The following is a 17,004-nucleotide window of genomic DNA, read 5'->3' as shown; positions in this document are numbered from 1 at the left end:
CAATAATGTGGTATAATTTGAGTGGGCTCAATGGTTTTCTTTTTTATTACTAGAATGGAATTTGCAATTATTTATGCTCGTTTTTTCTCTTTGTCCTCCACTGATGTAGGAGAGATAGAGATTTGTACCTTTTGATGAAAGTGACCTCAATCCATATATAAAGTAGACCTTATTTTTAGCTGGTTTGACTTCTTTAGACCAGGAAAAATGAACTTTGATGATTCAGTGAACAGTGTGAATGTTGGCCTTCGTTTCTTTTTTTTTTTTTCAGAAGCAAATATTATCAGAAAAAGGTGATTGTGATATTTGGGGGAAGTACCCGAAAGGGCTTGTGATTCGTCTCCTCTGCAAGAGCCATATGGTCTTCACAAGATGGCCTCTAGTGGTTCATCTTGGTTTTCGAAATTGGGTTCATTTACTGCTTCCAGAGCGGGCAGTAGTATCATTATCATCACAACCCTGTGATTAATGAAGATATTTTACACGGTTTGTAAAGGCCGGCCAAGACTTATAGGCTAAAGGATCCCATATGCTGGAATCTTCATGTTTCGCCTTTCACACACGATTAAATTGGCCCCAGTCGCAAGCTTTGCCCCTCAAAGAGAGATGGAAAAGGGACAAGTGACTAGGGCTATGCTAGGCCAAGCACTAGATTCAACAGGGTGGAGCTCATTTGTAGTGTTAAATCCTTGATCCACAATTATATTCCATGGAAGCCAGATGCTACAATCAGACAAAATTTTGTATACACTTGCATGGAACAGGCTTGTTAAACACTATTGCTCAAGGCAGAAGTAAAAAATTTGAAATACGACACTATCAGATGGGGAATCTACACAAGCAAAAATACATCACAGGGAATATCAATGATGAGAACAATATTACAAGACTAACAATTTCCCACTTACATTTTCCCATTCAACCATTCTTTCTATTTAGCACCTTCCTGCATTTGAAACCTTGAAAACAACCACCATTAACTTAAGCAGCTTCTTCCTCCTTTTTCCTTTTTGTAAATTTCTTTTGTATTTTACTTTTTGCTCAAGGGCATGGGGAGGGGAGGGGAGGGGAGGGGAGGGCGAAAAAATTGCTAACGCTCTGCTTCTAAATCTTCATCAGGTAATACCATAGTCAACAAGGAATACCTAACCCGGAGAGAAATTCTCCCCTTCTCAACAACTAATCTAGCCCCAGATACAACCCAATAGCCTGGAGTTTCCTGGGGCCCTCTTGTCATCTCTGTTGTGTCAACAAACTTCAGAAGCTTTGGGACTTGAACGGGCACTGGGGGACCCCCAGGATACACAGCTGAGTTTATATTCACGTCGGCAGGCCGTGGTGGTGGCTTCTGAACTGATGTGAAGTGATGGCTGATTAATGTTGAGATGAGACCAGATTTAGGCGCCAATCCTGGTGATCCATCCCACTCCGGATGTTTTACGCTCGCCGCTCCCAACACAGTTGAGAATCGCAGTCGTAAAAAGAGAATATTTTTAAATCCATAATTCTCGACTTGTAATTGGGCTCCAGTAACTATAGAAAGTTCCTCGTATGACTCAACAGGAGCAGTACAAACATGTGAAAAATTCTTCCACTGAACTTTCTCATAGTATTTATGATCATAGGACTCCTGACTGAAATTACCATGTGGATCATCCGCAAGCTGAAAGATATTTGGAAGAGATGAAAGATGCTGCAAATGTATGGCCAAGCGGTTGCTTCTTTTACCTTCTAGATAAAGCCGAAGGCCGGTCACTGGCCTCTTACCAACATCAACCTGTCAAGGAATTTAAAATTCACGTTTCCAGAACAAAAACACAATCAATGAACAGCTACAGCCAGTTTTGAAGTTTTCTACACCATCAATAATTGTACAATAGTAAAAGAAGTAAAAGAAATTGAAAAATACTGTCCATAAGATTTGTTTACTTAAAAAGTTAAACCTCAAAATTATGGCACAGACATTTGGAATTTTAGGTCAAACGATCAAATTAGTATGTTCAGAATGTGTATGGTAGCAATCTGTTAGCATGTATCACTATCAATTAAATTTCTACGCAGATAAATCTAGTAAACATGGTGTTATTCAAAAAGCTTCTATTGCCAATTTATATTGCTAGCATGTATCACTATCAATTAAATTTCTACGCAGATAAATCTAGTAAACATGGTGTTATTCAAAAAGCTTCTATTGCCAATTTATAAAGTAACACGCCATAAAAGAGCATGAAACTTTTTCAATCAAATGGTAAGGCTCAGCCATGCAAGAAATACAAGAAACAATTTGACAAAAGAGGAGGCCATACTGGAGAAGTGTTCACAAAAAGCTTGGGCCCCATGAGACTAAATTGTAAAGATGCTGTATTTTGCTGCTTCCGTTGTGGACCAAGAGGGAGTTCACTGAACACTGGTGCCCATTGCCTTGGCAGCTGAAATTCCAAAAACTGGTGTAGCTCCTCAATTGGGGGCTTATCTGGTAGGCATAAACAAAATGACAAGTTATTTTAATGATCCAACAATATCTAGCAGCACTATGATTAAAGAAAAGCAATGGGTATATCATATTCCAAATGAAGAGATCTGAACAAGAATCACATGTAAGAAATGAAAAGACCTTGAGTTGTAGCATAAAATTAAAAAGGGGTTTTGAGAGAGAACTAACACAAGCCTGTGGTACCACCTTCCCATAATACAAACAATAGTAATAACATAATAATAATAAGAAGAAGAACAATAATAAAGTACATGCAGATGCAATATAAAGATCAAAATGACCACAATTAGCAACACCATTAACCAAACTAATCTGACAAGTTACACCCTGTAGCAATTTTACTCACATCGTAGATATAGATTTATGGCGTGGCTCAAGAACCCACTCCCAGGGACTCCATTCAATAGAGAGGTAATTGGAATAAAGGACAATGAAATTACATCTGGCTCAAATTGAACAGTTTGTAACCAGTCACTATGAGATAAAACTTTAGTATCACTTCCACCTCTCCTTTTGTAGATTCTCACTATATCCTGCATTTACAGTAATTAAGTGAGAACAGTTAAAACTATAATTTGCCAAAGAACCAATAGATCCTCAAAAACCAACACCGGAATTTTATGATTTCAAGAATACAGCGTGACAAAAACACACCTCCTTGTGAGAGTAAGAACTTGAGGAACTGGCATCAGCAAACCTCAGCCGTTGCTCCCTAGTTTCCAACTGAAACAACAATGATTTGTTAAGACAACTAGTATATACACAAACCAAATGCGTGTTCATCTGTGTGTGCCCAAGTGTTTGTTCCATAAAAGGATCAGGGTCCATTGCACAGGGGCCATTACATGTCATTTTATGGCCTGCCATGCAATCATGTCACTGGCTACTTTGCAACAGAAATTTGAGATCACAGTAGAACAAGAATATTACATCCCATTACAGGCCATTTGATTTTGATGCCAATTGTCTCTAGCTTATGATGAAAACAGAACTCATATAAATAGAAAAATATGGTGGATACTGGATACTTTTTCCAACTAGCCCAGTTAACACAACTCTTCAACAACCAGTTTCCATTTTATGATTCAGCTTAATCAGCACCTCATGGGTAAACATAGAACAACACTTATATTCTGCTTTTCATCTCTCAAATCCCAAATACAAAATATTTCTACCAACAAAAGAATATTCAAGGACTTTATAATGCCCTTAGTATTACAGGACCAAAGCTTGTCCTGGCAGTCCAATCTATAATGCATAATACATATCAGCTCAAAGTCTTCCCATACAGATCCTAACATCTCATTAAGTGCTTATCTATCCAATGAAAACTCAGGAAGTAATTACTGAATAAAGATTACTGAATTAATTTTACTCCCTAAAAATAAAAGAGAGTCAGAGATTAGACTAACAGTATGTTCCAACTATTGAAGATTATTTAATTTATGTTCTAATTATTGAAGATTATTTAATTTAAAAAAAAAGATATGATCTATTGAATAAAAGTGAGTAATAAGTATTACTGACTTTAAACAACTAGGTCAATGCTCATTTGAAAACCAAAAAATAATAGAATTAACACATTTTCCACAAACCTTGTTATTCTGGTAAACTTGTTCAGAAGCCATGCTATACTGTCCACTGGTATCTAAAAACCTTTTATCAGCCATCTCCTTTAGTATCTTCTGTAGATCAGCTGGTTGAAGAATTGATGAATGCTGCTGTTTCACATATATGACATCCTTCCCGCCCATCTTCACACCAACAATAATATGAGTGCCAAACATTTCAATAAACCTGGAAAAATAAACTTATTGTCAAAATCTCTGTTCCAAATTTAATATAACACATATGATTCATTTTATATGATAAGCAATTTTCTAGCTACTCTTGGTGTAACATGGACAATTTTGTTTCTAAGTAAATACAATATGAAAATATAGGCCCGAAGACATGTGTTGGTTTGTTGATGCTCCCTCTACCTTTTCTTGTTCATTTTACTGATGAATTAAGATGGAAGAATGGGAATGAATTGAAGTTAAATGAAAGGGAGGGGAGGGTACATTATTTTAGTTTGAGGGATAATCATAAACATTAATTAAGAAAAAGAAATATAATTTGCTAAAATTTTAATTTTAGTGAATTGATATAATCATAGGAGTCTTTTGGCAGAAAATTTCATATTTGGTTTGAGAGGATGCTCTTCTACTCTTCTTCTTCCATGTTCCCCTATCTCTCAATTTCTTTTTCTGCCTATGAAATGTAAAGTCTAGCTAATGGGTTTCATATGCTCATGGAAGCCATAATAAAAAAAAATATGCAACATGCTTATCTCCAGAAAACCATTTCATGATTAAAGTACAATGTCATGCAGGACACAGAATCATAGCGAAGAATGTCAAAATTTACAAGAAAGAATAAACATGTCAATATCATGAAATAAAGAAAACTAAAAGTCATATCAAAAGAGTAATGAAAGAAATTATTATCAGAATTAAAAGATAGGATTTGAAGAATCAGCTGAGGCATGATGATTCACAGAAATCTCATTCATTTGACAACATTACAGCTGTGAATACTTACTTTGCCAATGCTGCAGGTTCCCATGATGATGGAACAGACTTCTTAACATGATCACAAAGTACAACTTGAGATTTCTCTAATGCAACAGTATAAAGAGTAATTGATACCCCATCAAAAGCAAGGCTTTTAGTATTGGCTGCATCTTTCTGCCAACAACCTGTGAATTCGAACATGGAATTGAACAGACCAGAGGGAATTTTTCCAGTCAATGACATTTCCTGGTTGAATTGCTCTGACATCTGCGAGGCAAGAAGGAAAGATAAGAAAAAAGGGGAGGAAAAAGATACCAAAAGCATGATAGGCATTCCATATATGTTGATCACTATTAGTTCTTTTAGGGACATAATGCATGCAGATCATAGGAGGGGGAAACTCCCTTCAAACAGCCCAATACAGTATCTTAAACCTCTGATAATCTGACTTTTCATTTTGCCATGCCGTATCTGTATCGACACGACACTTGATGGGATACAACATGGAATATGTGTCTGACACATATTTGTGCAATTGGACACTTGAGTGACATATTCATGCATAATTAATAGAGCTTGTATTTAGAAAAAAATAGTTATTTGATTGTATTTTGGATGATATATTTAGTTGTATTTAATCATCTGTTTAGGCTATAATTAAGTTGACAAGTCAGACATAGGGATATGTACCCATTTTTAACACCTATATCCGAGTCTAAGCAACATAGTCTTTAAACAATACTACAATAGTATGCAATCTAACAATCCCCAGCATTTGAATATTTGGCCAACTATAAAAACCAAAAATAAAAAACTTGAAAGAATTGGCCAACAATACCCTAAAAAGACGAAGACTAGAGATTTAGAGTTCATAGCAATACCAGATAAACAGCACATGCACATAACTGATAATTCCAGGTAGGGTGCAGAGAATTGACATAAGAAAGGCGATGCAATAATATATGTCTGTTCAATGATGAGAATATTATTGATGTTAACAAAGCAGAAGAAAAACAGAGTGCTTTAAAACCCTAAAAGAATCCAAGAAAATCATGTGTTAGAACAAAAATGCAAGTAATTTCTTGCCAATTAATATCCAGATTGTAGACATGCATATAGAGCAATGAAATTTTATTCACAACCAAAGAATCATATTAAAAGGTAATAGTATGAAACAATAAACAATTACCTGCTGGAATGAAAGAACATCGGACCTAAACCTTGTGCGCTCCCCTTTATCACACTTTATTGATTTGGACACATTTGGTATTACAATCCCACCAGGCAAAACAATCTCTCTGCCCCCACCTTCATCAATCTCAATTAATTGTGAATTGTTTGCACCCCGTTTACAGTATTTCAACCTTATGTCTGCTGTTATATCATATCCACACCCTATAGACGCGATTGCCAGCTCAGCTGCCTTTGGAGCTGGAAGTCTAAGTGCCATTGTTCAGCACATTACGACACTTCACCAAAATGCACAACCAAAAGCCTGGGCCTCTAGCTAAACCAAATTAAACAAATCTGCAAAGTTCCAAATGCACATGTGTAGCTCAAATTAAATACAATTCAAGAGTTTGAAGATACCAAATCAAGGCCCTAATTGTGGTTTAAAATACACATATTCTAACTAAAATTCAGATATTCTTAGTCAAAAACCAAATTTGACATCATATTTCATAGAGCATGTTCATTTTTAGATTCAATCAACACAAGACATGCATTTTCAGTGGAAAATGAATACATAAAGCTATGCTCTCACACTTTTAGCTTCAAGTATACAACCAAAAACATCACACGTTTTCTGATCATAAATAAATATTTAAAAGTAGAGCAAAATATAATATATCATACCGACATTAAGCTCAATTAAGGAAATTTCAAAAAATCTCCCAAGTATACACGTTCAGAACTCAAAGTAACAAAAATTCATGACTTAAGAAATCTAGTAGAAGCTCACCATGTAGCTCAAACAACAGACTTCAGTTAGTTTAGCTAAAATTCAATTACTTTTAGGCAAAGAGCAAATCCAAAACCTCATAATAATACGTGATGTGCATGTTTAGTTCAATAAACCCGAAAACATGCATTTCTGATGCACAAAAGAAGTAGATAAAAGTTTTATTCTCACAAAAATAGCTAGACAAACACTAACTTCATGCACTTGCTTAGCTAGAAATAGCTAAAATAAATAAGAGCAGAACAAAAAAATCATATATGAGTCCAAAGACACATATTCTGCTCAAATTAAGCCAAATTACAGGAAAATTTCAACATCAAACTGATCCAAATTATATTGCACACTAAAGCAAACGTTTTCAACTAAAATTAATCAAATTCCACGCATATATTGACTTAACAGATCTAAGCTTTTCCACAAGGAACCAATACATGCACATACAAGCTCAAATTGAATCAAATTCCACACATTGCTCCTGCAGAGAAGAGAAAACTTCGCTCCAATCAGTTTCTTCAAATCTTCAGATACTGAACGAAGATCGAGCTCTAAATAAACTAAAATTAACGCAAAAACAGAGCTGCCTATCACCTTTCTTATCAAAAAAATTCCTCTACAAACCGCAAGATTTCTCAGAGTTTGCTAAACATTCTCAGTGGATTCTGCAGAGAATTTAGAGAAAATGAAGAGAGGTTAAGGAGAAGGAGAAGAAGAAACCCTAAGCTCGCAGGCAAAGAAGAGCGAAATTTGTGTAGGAAGAAAGAGAATTTTAGTAAAGAGAAAGAAGTAATATTTTAGTTTGACCAGAAAAGGCATGAGCTCTCTATTGACATGTGAGCGACGGTGACTCAACTCCCTTAAACAGACGGATAGATTAGGAGCAGTAAATATTGAAGTACTTCTTTTTCAACGCGGGTAAGAGCTAACCTCACTGCCTGTGTCCAAACTGTATTACCCTTCCATCACAGTAGAGTTAGCTAGCTTTCTTCCGGTAATTCTGGTCCTTTTGACTTTTTACTTTACTTTTTTAACTAAGAATCCATTTGTTTCATACAAAAATAGTTTTAATAAAATATATTTTTTTTGATTTAATAAAAAAATAATATATTTTAAAAAAATACTTTTAATATTTTAATCAAATTTAAACTTAATGTTGTTTTAGGATAAACTTAATACTTTAAAAACTTGATGCTAAACGTGGAAAAGAAATTGTAATAATTTAAGAAGTGGAAATTCTTGAATTATGTGGAATATTAAATGTATTCATAATATTACCTGAATATTTTAAGGTGACGGCTACGGCAGGTTAATGGATCAATTATTATTTAATTCTCTCATTGAACGTGATTTTGATGTGCCTCTCTGACTCTGACCACGGGCTTGTCAAGCACACCCATACATTTTTTTTTTCAACTTTTTTTAAAGAATCAAAATTAATTCTTTTTTTTTAATAAGAATCAAAATTAATTCCCATGAAGTTTATACCTAAATTACATTTTAAGCCTTAAATTGTATCATCCCTCTACATTATCATCCTTCTACATTTCCTATTAAACTAACTTCTTGAAAAAAAAATACTAGAGAAAATCTCTCTACTCGGTTTAGTTTTAGAGTCTGCATCTTCCTCTGCCTTCTTCTGCCATTTTAGTGTGGTCATTTTCTGCTCCATTTAAACTAAGAATGATTGATTTCTTTTCTACTCTGAGGTAGATTCATCCAACCTCTTGATAGGATTTGTAGATAAATAAAGGGTTTGGTTTTGCTTCTTTTCTTTGAATTGGTGCTTCAATGTAAGGGATTTTCTTAAATCTAGTTGGATTGTGTTATTTTTTTTGTGTGTTTGTCCTTATTTTTTGCATGCAAATATCCTCGTAGATTTCTTGTTCAACTTTATAAGGTTGTTGTATGCTTGAGAAATGAAGCTCTAGAAACACTAGGAGATCCTTTTTCTCAAAATTTTTCTCCTCTCTTTATCTGCATGCTACACTTTGTACTTTTTATTTTTCAATTGTGAAAGTGTTGCATTTTTTTTTAATGACAAGGTCTCATAAATCATTGTATTATTTTCTTTTATCACGGACGATAAATTCTAAGGCACTCAAATGGCCAATGAGCTCCCTCCACATCTTTTTTCATGGCTCAAACTTTTTGATAGGTGATGTTCTGAGATTCAGAGAAAATAAGATTTACAATAGTTAGGTAAGCTTTGATTGAATTAGCTTAGCTTAGTCAGGAGATATATAACTGTCTCTAAACTACAGTGTAACCCGTCCCTATTACTCAGCTCTGTACATACGGAGCTATAGTGCTCCACTCCACGCTATACGGCCATTTAATTTCTTCAATGCGCATGCAGTCAGGGCTGTGAAGTGATTAGGCTAACTATTCTCCTTCATGTTATATCACCGGGCTAGTTTACTTCCTGTCGGACCCGAGCTTATGATAGGCCCTTTCTGTTCGTGCGTCTGGATCGGGGCTTGCGATACTAGATCGATCTGCCTAAAAAAAGCCCGATGTGTTGTGGGCATGCCTTCTTCTTTAGGGCCTGACCTTATCTCCAAATATAAAAAGTTCAGCGATCATCAATAGGCAACATGGTTTTAAATCACCGTTACAGCCACATTCACGAATAATGGAAATAAGTTTGTAATGTTAATGGCTTGGCAATATACAAATTTTTCAAATCAATTTTAAAGTTTATAAAATGAAATAATATTGATTAGATTTAATTTAAAGTAATGTATAGAAATGCATAATAAATATAAATACATTAAATATAGACTATTTAATTTAAATTAAGCATTATATAGTTTAAAATAAGAAAAACCAATACATTTTTTATAGTTCGAGTAAATTAATAGCTTAAAATACAATTTTAACTCCAAACTAATATTTTAGTTCACAATTTTTTTTTTTAAAAGTAGTAACTAAAAACTAAAATATAAAAAATTTAACTATTTTTTAAAAGAAATAAGCTTGAAAATGCAATAATTTATGATTGATCTAAACTTGTATGTGAAGTATACAATAAATATTGAAATTTAAAAGAAAAAGAAAAGAGTAAACTTAAAAAATATTATCATTGCAACGGCTGAAAATTGTGAAAATTGACAAAAATGAGAACAGGGGCAGAAGAGAAAGGTATAACAAAATTTCAGCTATTGGTAATGGTTATTAACTGATTTTACTGTAAATAATAGTCGTTACGTACCGTTGTATAACTAGTAACTATCCCTAAAAATTCATTATATAACGACAGTTATATTAAATAACGGCCATTTTTTAAAGCTATGAGAGACAGTGATGAAACTTTACAAAAACCACCTTATAGCAAGTTAGCAACTTAAAATTTTTATTATTCGACTTGGGTTTCTATATACATACCTTAGCCTTTTTTTAGATTTGTTAGTGAGCTCACTAATTTTCTATCCTTAGGCTTATGACCTTCAAAGAAAAAAAAAACCTCTTGAAAATTTCACATTTTATTTTATCAGTGCACCAAAAATAATTTATTTAATTAAAATTTGATAAAATATATATTTTCAATTGAATACAATAGAATTTATTAATTTTAAATCAAACAAAACTCTGAAATGTATAAGTATATATTACTTCATATTAACTTGAAACAAAGCATTTATAGACATATAATTTATACGTTGGGAGCCTTGCTTAGTCTCTACATCCATACATAATCACACAGGCAAAAATAACTTTTTTTAATCTTTAAAACATGAACTAATAAATTAAGTAGGGGTGCATAAATCGGTTTGAATCGAAAAATCAAATCGAACTGATCAATTTTGGTTTAATGGTTCAGTTAATCGAAATTTTCGGTTCGATTAATATTTTTCAACTTATTCAGTTTTTTATTCGGTTCGATTTTAAACGTGTTAAATAATTGAAAAATCAAAAAATCTATTTTATATATACTTTTATTAATTTTATATGTATTTTTATTAATTTTATATGTATTTTTAAATTTTACATAGATTTTTATGAATTTTTAAATACTATAATTATGTATTCAAACAATATATATTGGTAAATTTATGTGAAATATTTATTAAATTATTCTACTGAAATTAAAAGCAGAAAATTTAAAAAAAATTACAAATTTCGATTTGAATCGAATCGAACTGAATCAAACCGATTTTTATAGATTCGATTTGATTCGGTTATATTTTTATAATTAATTTTTTTAATTTTTAATATTTTTACAATTCGATTTTCAGTTTATTCGGTTCAGTTCGATTTGAAACCGAACCGACCGATTGCACGGTCGTAAAATTAAGTGATGTTTGAAAGACAAATGAGCCTTTTAAATTTTAAATTGCGATAAATAAATACTTTAATTTTAAAATTATTATAAAACAAGTAGGATTATAACTTGCGTCCAAATTAAATCATAGCATGTCCTTGTAACAAATTATCTAAATTGCCTATTATTCATAATTGATCAATCAATATCAAAGTAGATATTTGTCAATATCATGGATCATATTGAAAAGTTATTTTGTTAAATGATTCAAAATACTTATTTATAAATTTATTATTTTCATCATAATTACTATTATTAATTTAATTATGATGTAATAAAATTTTATTTTAATTATTTTTTATTAATTTAATTATAACGAATAAATTTAATGAAAAATAAAATATTTTTAATGAATATTTATTTTATTTATGAAAATAAAATTTTTAATTTTACTTAAAAATATCGAGTTATTTATTTTAATATTCAATAATTATAATATTTATGGTAATTTATTTTTATTATAATATTAATTTTAAATTATTCTATTACGCCTACATCCGAAAATAAAATTTACTTTTTTTATCAGAAAATGAAACAATTTTTTTAAATATGAATATACAAAATCACGTGATTTCTTTTTTACATTTTCAAACATTTATTTATTAAATAAATCTAACCCTAACAAACAACCCACAAAGCCACAACCTCGATCTTTTCATCCGGGCAGCCAGAACTCCAGATCTTACGGTCAAGATTGCTGCCCACGTGCTGCCGTAGATGGTTCTAGATTCTTCCACGTGTCGCCACCTAACCCTTAACTATCTCCCACTGTGCTTCTATATCTCCCTCTCTTGTTCTTCTTTCGCAGTTCCTCTATAGGCCCAAAACCCTTCTCCGCTGCTCTTATCTAGTGAGAGCTGCAGCTTCTGTATAACCAGAAGTTCAAGGGGGTAGAATTAGGGTTTTTATTCTGATTCTGTCTCGTTTGGTGTTGAGATTTTGAACAAGTTCATTCAATTACTGTGATTCTCATTTCTAGCGGTTGATTTTTTTTTTCCCAATCTAATTCCGTAAAACACCCTAGAAAATGGCTTCCTCAACAGCTCAGATTCACGTTTTAGGTGGAATTGGGTTCTCTTCGTCTTCATCGAGAAAACCTAATTTTTCTTTTTCACCTAAGACAGTTTTCTTTGGTCAAAATGTAAGGTCGCAAACGGCGGCGTTTCTGAGACACAGTAGCACGACGAGGAGAAGGTACAGCAATGGCCCTTTGAGGGTAGTGAATGAGAAGGTTGTGGGAATTGATCTGGGTACCACCAATTCTGCAGTTGCTGCAATGGAGGGAGGGAAGCCGACGATTGTGACGAACGCGGAGGGTCAGAGGACTACACCGTCGGTTGTGGCGTACACAAAGAATGGGGATAGGCTTGTGGGGCAGATTGCGAAGCGGCAGGCGGTGGTGAACCCTGAGAATACTTTCTTCTCTGTGAAGAGGTTTATTGGGAGGAAGATGTCGGAGGTAGATGATGAATCGAAGCAGGTTTCATATAAAGTAGTGAGGGATGAGAATGGAAATGTTAAGTTGGATTGCCCTGCAATTGGCAAGCAGTTTGCTGCTGAGGAGATTTCTGCTCAGGTATAATCTCACATTCATGTAGATTGTGTGTGTTGACTCTTTTAGATTTGATTACTGGACCTGGAATAACTTTTGAATCAGTTGTTGCTGCTTTAAAAAGAATTATGCACCTCCTTATCAGTATAAAATTTTGCATTGAGGGAAGTTGTTCTCCATGGTTGTACTAGTTTGTGTGCTTAATTATGGGTTTGTGCAGGAATTGTGAATGGATTAGTCATTTCTATTACCCAGTTTCTGGGAATGATGTGCAGGTTTGTGAGACACAACGTCCAAATTTTAAAAGGTTTTCATTTTGAACGTATTGGCCAGAGGAGGAATTTGTTTTCTTTGTAATTATTGGACTTGTAAACTTTTGGGTATTATTGATTGCTAACCACCTGTTGCCTTTTCAAATTTAGGTTTTGAGGAAGCTTGTAGATGATGCCTCAAAGTTTTTGAATGATAAAGTGACTAAAGCTGTGGTCACAGTGCCTGCATACTTCAATGATTCCCAAAGGACAGCAACAAAAGATGCTGGCCGAATTGCTGGGCTGGATGTTCTTCGAATAATCAATGAACCTACCGCTGCTTCATTGGCATATGGATTTGAAAAGAAGAACAATGAAACCATCCTAGTATTCGACCTTGGTGGTGGCACTTTTGATGTTTCAGGTACTGTGGCTGTTATCTGAATTACCTCACATGGTTTCAACTGTGCTTTTACTTTGGGGATTAAGATGAACTATTTTCTTTGATAATGCCTTCTGCTGTTCAGGAAATTCTGTTTGTTATACTTGCATGACATTTATGAAATCCAAAATATTTTCTGCATTACATTTTAAATTGTAAAATATTGTATTTATTTGCCTAACGTTAAAACTGCAGTGCTTGAGGTTGGTGATGGAGTTTTCGAAGTGCTCTCTACTTCAGGAGATACACATTTGGGTGGTGATGACTTTGATAAGGTTGTGCTTTTCTATTGATCTATTGTAGTTAATGTCAATATTCCTTTTGCTTTTCTTGTTTATTCTGTTGCTGTGAGAGTTCAAAATTTAATCTTCTTGTTTATACAGAGAATTGTTGATTGGCTTGCTAGCAACTTTAAGAGAGATGAAGGTATTGATCTTTTGAAGGACAAACAAGCACTTCAGCGATTGACTGAGACAGCTGAGAAGGCTAAAATGGAGCTGTCATCATTGACTCAGGCAAACATCAGGTAGATTGCTTGTACTTGTTGACCTCTCAGCTTTAATACTTGGAGGTTCAACTGCTGAAAATATATGTTCTTCATCAGTTTGCCATTCATCACTGCTACTGCTGATGGACCCAAGCACATTGAGACCACACTTACAAGAGCCAAGTTTGAGGAGTTGTGTTCGGATTTGCTTGACCGGTACCTACTGTTGCTATTGCTTGGTTATTGACTTTTCTTTTTGTGCATTTTAACCATATGCTTCGCATGCATTCACATCATCTCTTCAAATTCTGATCATCCTGATCTAACTCTTCTTTTTATTTCTTTATAAGGCTTAAAACACCAGTTGAGAATTCTTTAAGGGATGCAAAACTCTCCTTTAAAGACCTCGACGAGGTGATACTTGTTGGTGGATCAACACGAATTCCAGCTGTACAGGAACTTGTAAAGAAACTGACAGGGAAGGACCCAAATGTCACTGTCAATCCAGATGAAGTAGTTGCCCTTGGTGCTGCAGTTCAGGTTGTTCTACTCTCCTATATTCTTAGAAGTGTCTTCAATTTTTGTTGTTCATTTGCAATAATGTGCATAGGTCAATTCCTTTTGACTTTATAGAATCAATAATTTGTAAGCTGACATTTCCATGCTCTTGCTTGTTGGAGACTAGGCTGGTGTTTTGTCTGGAGATGTCAGTGATATTGTGCTGTTGGATGTGACACCATTGTCACTAGGTCTGGAGACTCTTGGAGGGGTAATGACAAAAATTATCCCCAGAAACACTACTTTGCCCACATCCAAATCCGAGGTGTTCTCAACTGCTGCAGATGGACAGACAAGTGTTGAGATTAATGTCCTTCAGGGCGAGAGAGAGTTTGTCAGGGACAACAAATCCTTGGGAAGCTTCCGCCTTGACGGTATTCCGCCAGCGCCGCGTGGAGTTCCTCAAATTGAAGTTAAATTTGACATTGATGCCAATGGCATTCTCTCTGTCGCTGCAGTCGATAAAGGTACAGGGAAGAAGCAAGACATCACAATTACTGGTGCTAGCACCTTACCCAGTGATGAGGTATGCATTTCACTGAGCATGATGTGAACTGAATTCTTGTGGTATTTATCAGTACTCAAGATGCATAATGATTAGGCTTTAAAAAGAATTGCATCTGTGATTCTTGTCTGAAATCCACTTGTATATGTGGTGTAAATGCATTGGTGCTCTTGAACTTTGAAAGCTTAGGAAAACACTGTATATTACCAAGTAACCAATTAACTTGCTTTGGTTGTTGTGCCAATGCTCTGCTTGTCATGTCGAACATGCTTATATTTGAACAATGTTTTAAGGATACATGAATTAATATATGCAGGTTGAGAAGATGGTTAAGGAAGCTGAGAAATTTGCAAAGGAGGACAAGGAGAAGAGAGATGCCATCGACACAAAGAACCAAGCAGATTCCGTTGTCTACCAGACTGAGAAGCAGCTGAAGGAACTAGGAGACAAGGTTCCAGCCCCTGTGAAAGAAAAGGTTGAGGCAAAACTCAAGGAGCTCAAGGATGCAATATCTGATGGGTCAACACAAGGGATAAAAGATGCCATGGCTGCCCTTAACCAAGAAGTCATGCAACTTGGCCAGTCCCTTTACAACCAACCAGGCGCAGGTGGTGAAGGTGCTGGTCCTGCGCCTGGCAGTGAAGCTGGACCTTCAGATTCATCAAACAAGGGACCTGATGGAGATGTTATTGATGCAGACTTCACTGACAGTAAGTGAGACAGCAGATAGTTGGCTAGGTTTTGGGCCTCTTCCTGGTGATGTGTATAAGGAATTGTTTCTGCCTGGTTTAAGGATGACTGCAGTTTCAGACATTTTTGTCCTATGGAGATTGGCAACAAATTGTTTCAAGGAATATAGGGAACCAAGCACCTAGTGGCAAACCCTTAATAGTTATAACTTTGGGTGTTCAAGCTGGTGCACTTATTCTCAATTTTAACACCACTAAGATTTAGTGCTGCCGATTATTTTTTTTCTTCTCTTGATGTTCTTGGATCAAGCACTTAATTTCAAAGTTTTACCATTAATGTTTAATTTTTAGCTTGATCATTGTAGTTCCATCACCAGTGATCAGTCGACCAGTTAATTAAACAACTGATTTCCCTTCCAACTTAATTGGAATGCTGGAGATATTGCAGGTTGCAACTAAGGAATTGTCCGAGCCCACTCCACGATTCGAGCATATCTCGCACTAAGTTAATTCGGAAGTTCATTTCTGTTTGAAGTAAATGACCATGGGCGGGGCTAGGGGAGAGCATTTTTCGGTTTAAACCGAAAAACCGAACCGAACCGATTAATTTCGGTTTTTCGGTTCGGTTAATCGGATTGATCGGTTTGGTTCGGTTAGTATATTTAAAATTATTCGGTTTTCGGTTCGGTTCGGTTTAAACATGTTAAATAACCGATCAAACCGAAAAACCGATTTAGTTGATGCCCGAGCCGTCCCCTGAGCCTGGCTTATCGTACCCAACCCAGCACCCCAACCCAGAATGTAATAAAGTCCATCCCTTTCGCAGAAACCCTCATTCTCCTCCAAGAAACCCTCCATCCCGTTCTGGCGTTCTCCAACATTCTCCTCCAAGAAACCCTCCATCCGTTCTGGCGTTCTCCAACATTCTCCTCCAATCTCCTGATTCCCCCCCTGAACCCCTATTCTCCCAAATCCCGATTCGTTCCCCTGGCCTCTCCACACTCTCATAGTCGAATCCGAATCCCTAACAAATCAATCATCAAATCCCATTAATCTCTCTCTCTTTCACGTCGATCGTCAATCTTTTTCTCGTCGACCGCCGACCGTCGACCATCAACCTCTTTCCCGTCGATTTGCTGAGTTTCGCCGCCGACCATGGACTGATCTCTTGAGAGCAGAGGTACTACCGC

At 35.2% G+C, this 17,004-nt stretch overlaps 2 protein-coding genes across 6 annotated transcripts; one reads left to right on the top strand and one right to left on the bottom strand.

Annotated features, from left to right (window-relative positions):
* Positions 1 to 724: 724 nt before the first annotated feature.
* Positions 725 to 7,842, bottom strand: LOC110624940 (MACPF domain-containing protein At4g24290). 5 transcript variants are annotated; one of them, XM_021770419.2, is made up of 9 exons: positions 7,601 to 7,842; positions 7,413 to 7,487; positions 6,239 to 6,576; positions 5,078 to 5,316; positions 4,090 to 4,291; positions 3,149 to 3,217; positions 2,841 to 3,027; positions 2,307 to 2,473; positions 725 to 1,777 (listed from the first exon to the last, which is right to left on the bottom strand). In XM_021770419.2, exons 3-9 carry the CDS (start codon positions 6,497 to 6,499, stop codon positions 1,091 to 1,093), a joined length of 1,812 nt encoding a protein of 603 aa, XP_021626111.1. In that variant the 5' UTR covers positions 6,500 to 6,576; positions 7,413 to 7,487; positions 7,601 to 7,842; the 3' UTR covers positions 725 to 1,090. The 5 variants fall into 5 exon arrangements, with proteins under 5 accessions (XP_021626111.1, XP_021626112.1, XP_021626109.1 ...); XM_021770420.2 differs by having other exon boundaries at positions 7,454 to 7,487; XM_021770417.2 differs by having other exon boundaries at positions 7,413 to 7,842.
* Positions 7,843 to 12,127: 4,285 nt separating this feature from the next.
* Positions 12,128 to 16,158, top strand: LOC110624431 (heat shock 70 kDa protein 6, chloroplastic). Its single transcript, XM_021769560.2, has 8 exons — positions 12,128 to 12,906; positions 13,305 to 13,557; positions 13,771 to 13,850; positions 13,959 to 14,101; positions 14,180 to 14,278; positions 14,413 to 14,602; positions 14,748 to 15,146; positions 15,442 to 16,158. Exons 1-8 carry the CDS (start codon positions 12,358 to 12,360, stop codon positions 15,841 to 15,843), a joined length of 2,115 nt encoding a protein of 704 aa, XP_021625252.1. The 5' UTR covers positions 12,128 to 12,357; the 3' UTR covers positions 15,844 to 16,158.
* The last annotated feature ends 846 nt before the right edge of the window (positions 16,159 to 17,004 follow it).

This window comes from Manihot esculenta, chromosome 10 (assembly GCF_001659605.2).
Source record: "Manihot esculenta cultivar AM560-2 chromosome 10, M.esculenta_v8, whole genome shotgun sequence".
Classification (NCBI taxonomy): Eukaryota; Viridiplantae; Streptophyta; class Magnoliopsida; order Malpighiales; family Euphorbiaceae; genus Manihot; species Manihot esculenta.
This window is presented reverse-complemented; position numbering and strand designations above follow the sequence as displayed.

What these genes read in the sequence shown, in the direction of transcription:
- LOC110624940 (XM_021770417.2), bottom strand. Translation starts at nt 6,499, where the DNA reads ATGGCACTTAGACTTCCAGCTCCAAAGGCAGCTGAGCTGGCAATCGCG. An exon ending in GAACCTGCAGCATTGGCAAA is followed by an intron (nt 4,292 to 5,077) that starts GTAAGTATTCAC and finishes TTATTTTTCCAG; the next exon opens with GTTTATTGAAATGTTTGGCA. An exon ending in GTTCTTACTCTCACAAGGAG is followed by an intron (nt 3,028 to 3,148) that starts GTGTGTTTTTGT and finishes CTGTAAATGCAG; the next exon opens with GATATAGTGAGAATCTACAA.
- LOC110624431 (XM_021769560.2), top strand. Translation starts at nt 12,358, where the DNA reads ATGGCTTCCTCAACAGCTCAGATTCACGTTTTAGGTGGAATTGGGTTC. An exon ending in CTGAGGAGATTTCTGCTCAG is followed by an intron (nt 12,907 to 13,304) that starts GTATAATCTCAC and finishes TTTCAAATTTAG; the next exon opens with GTTTTGAGGAAGCTTGTAGA. An exon ending in GCACCTTACCCAGTGATGAG is followed by an intron (nt 15,147 to 15,441) that starts GTATGCATTTCA and finishes TAATATATGCAG; the next exon opens with GTTGAGAAGATGGTTAAGGA.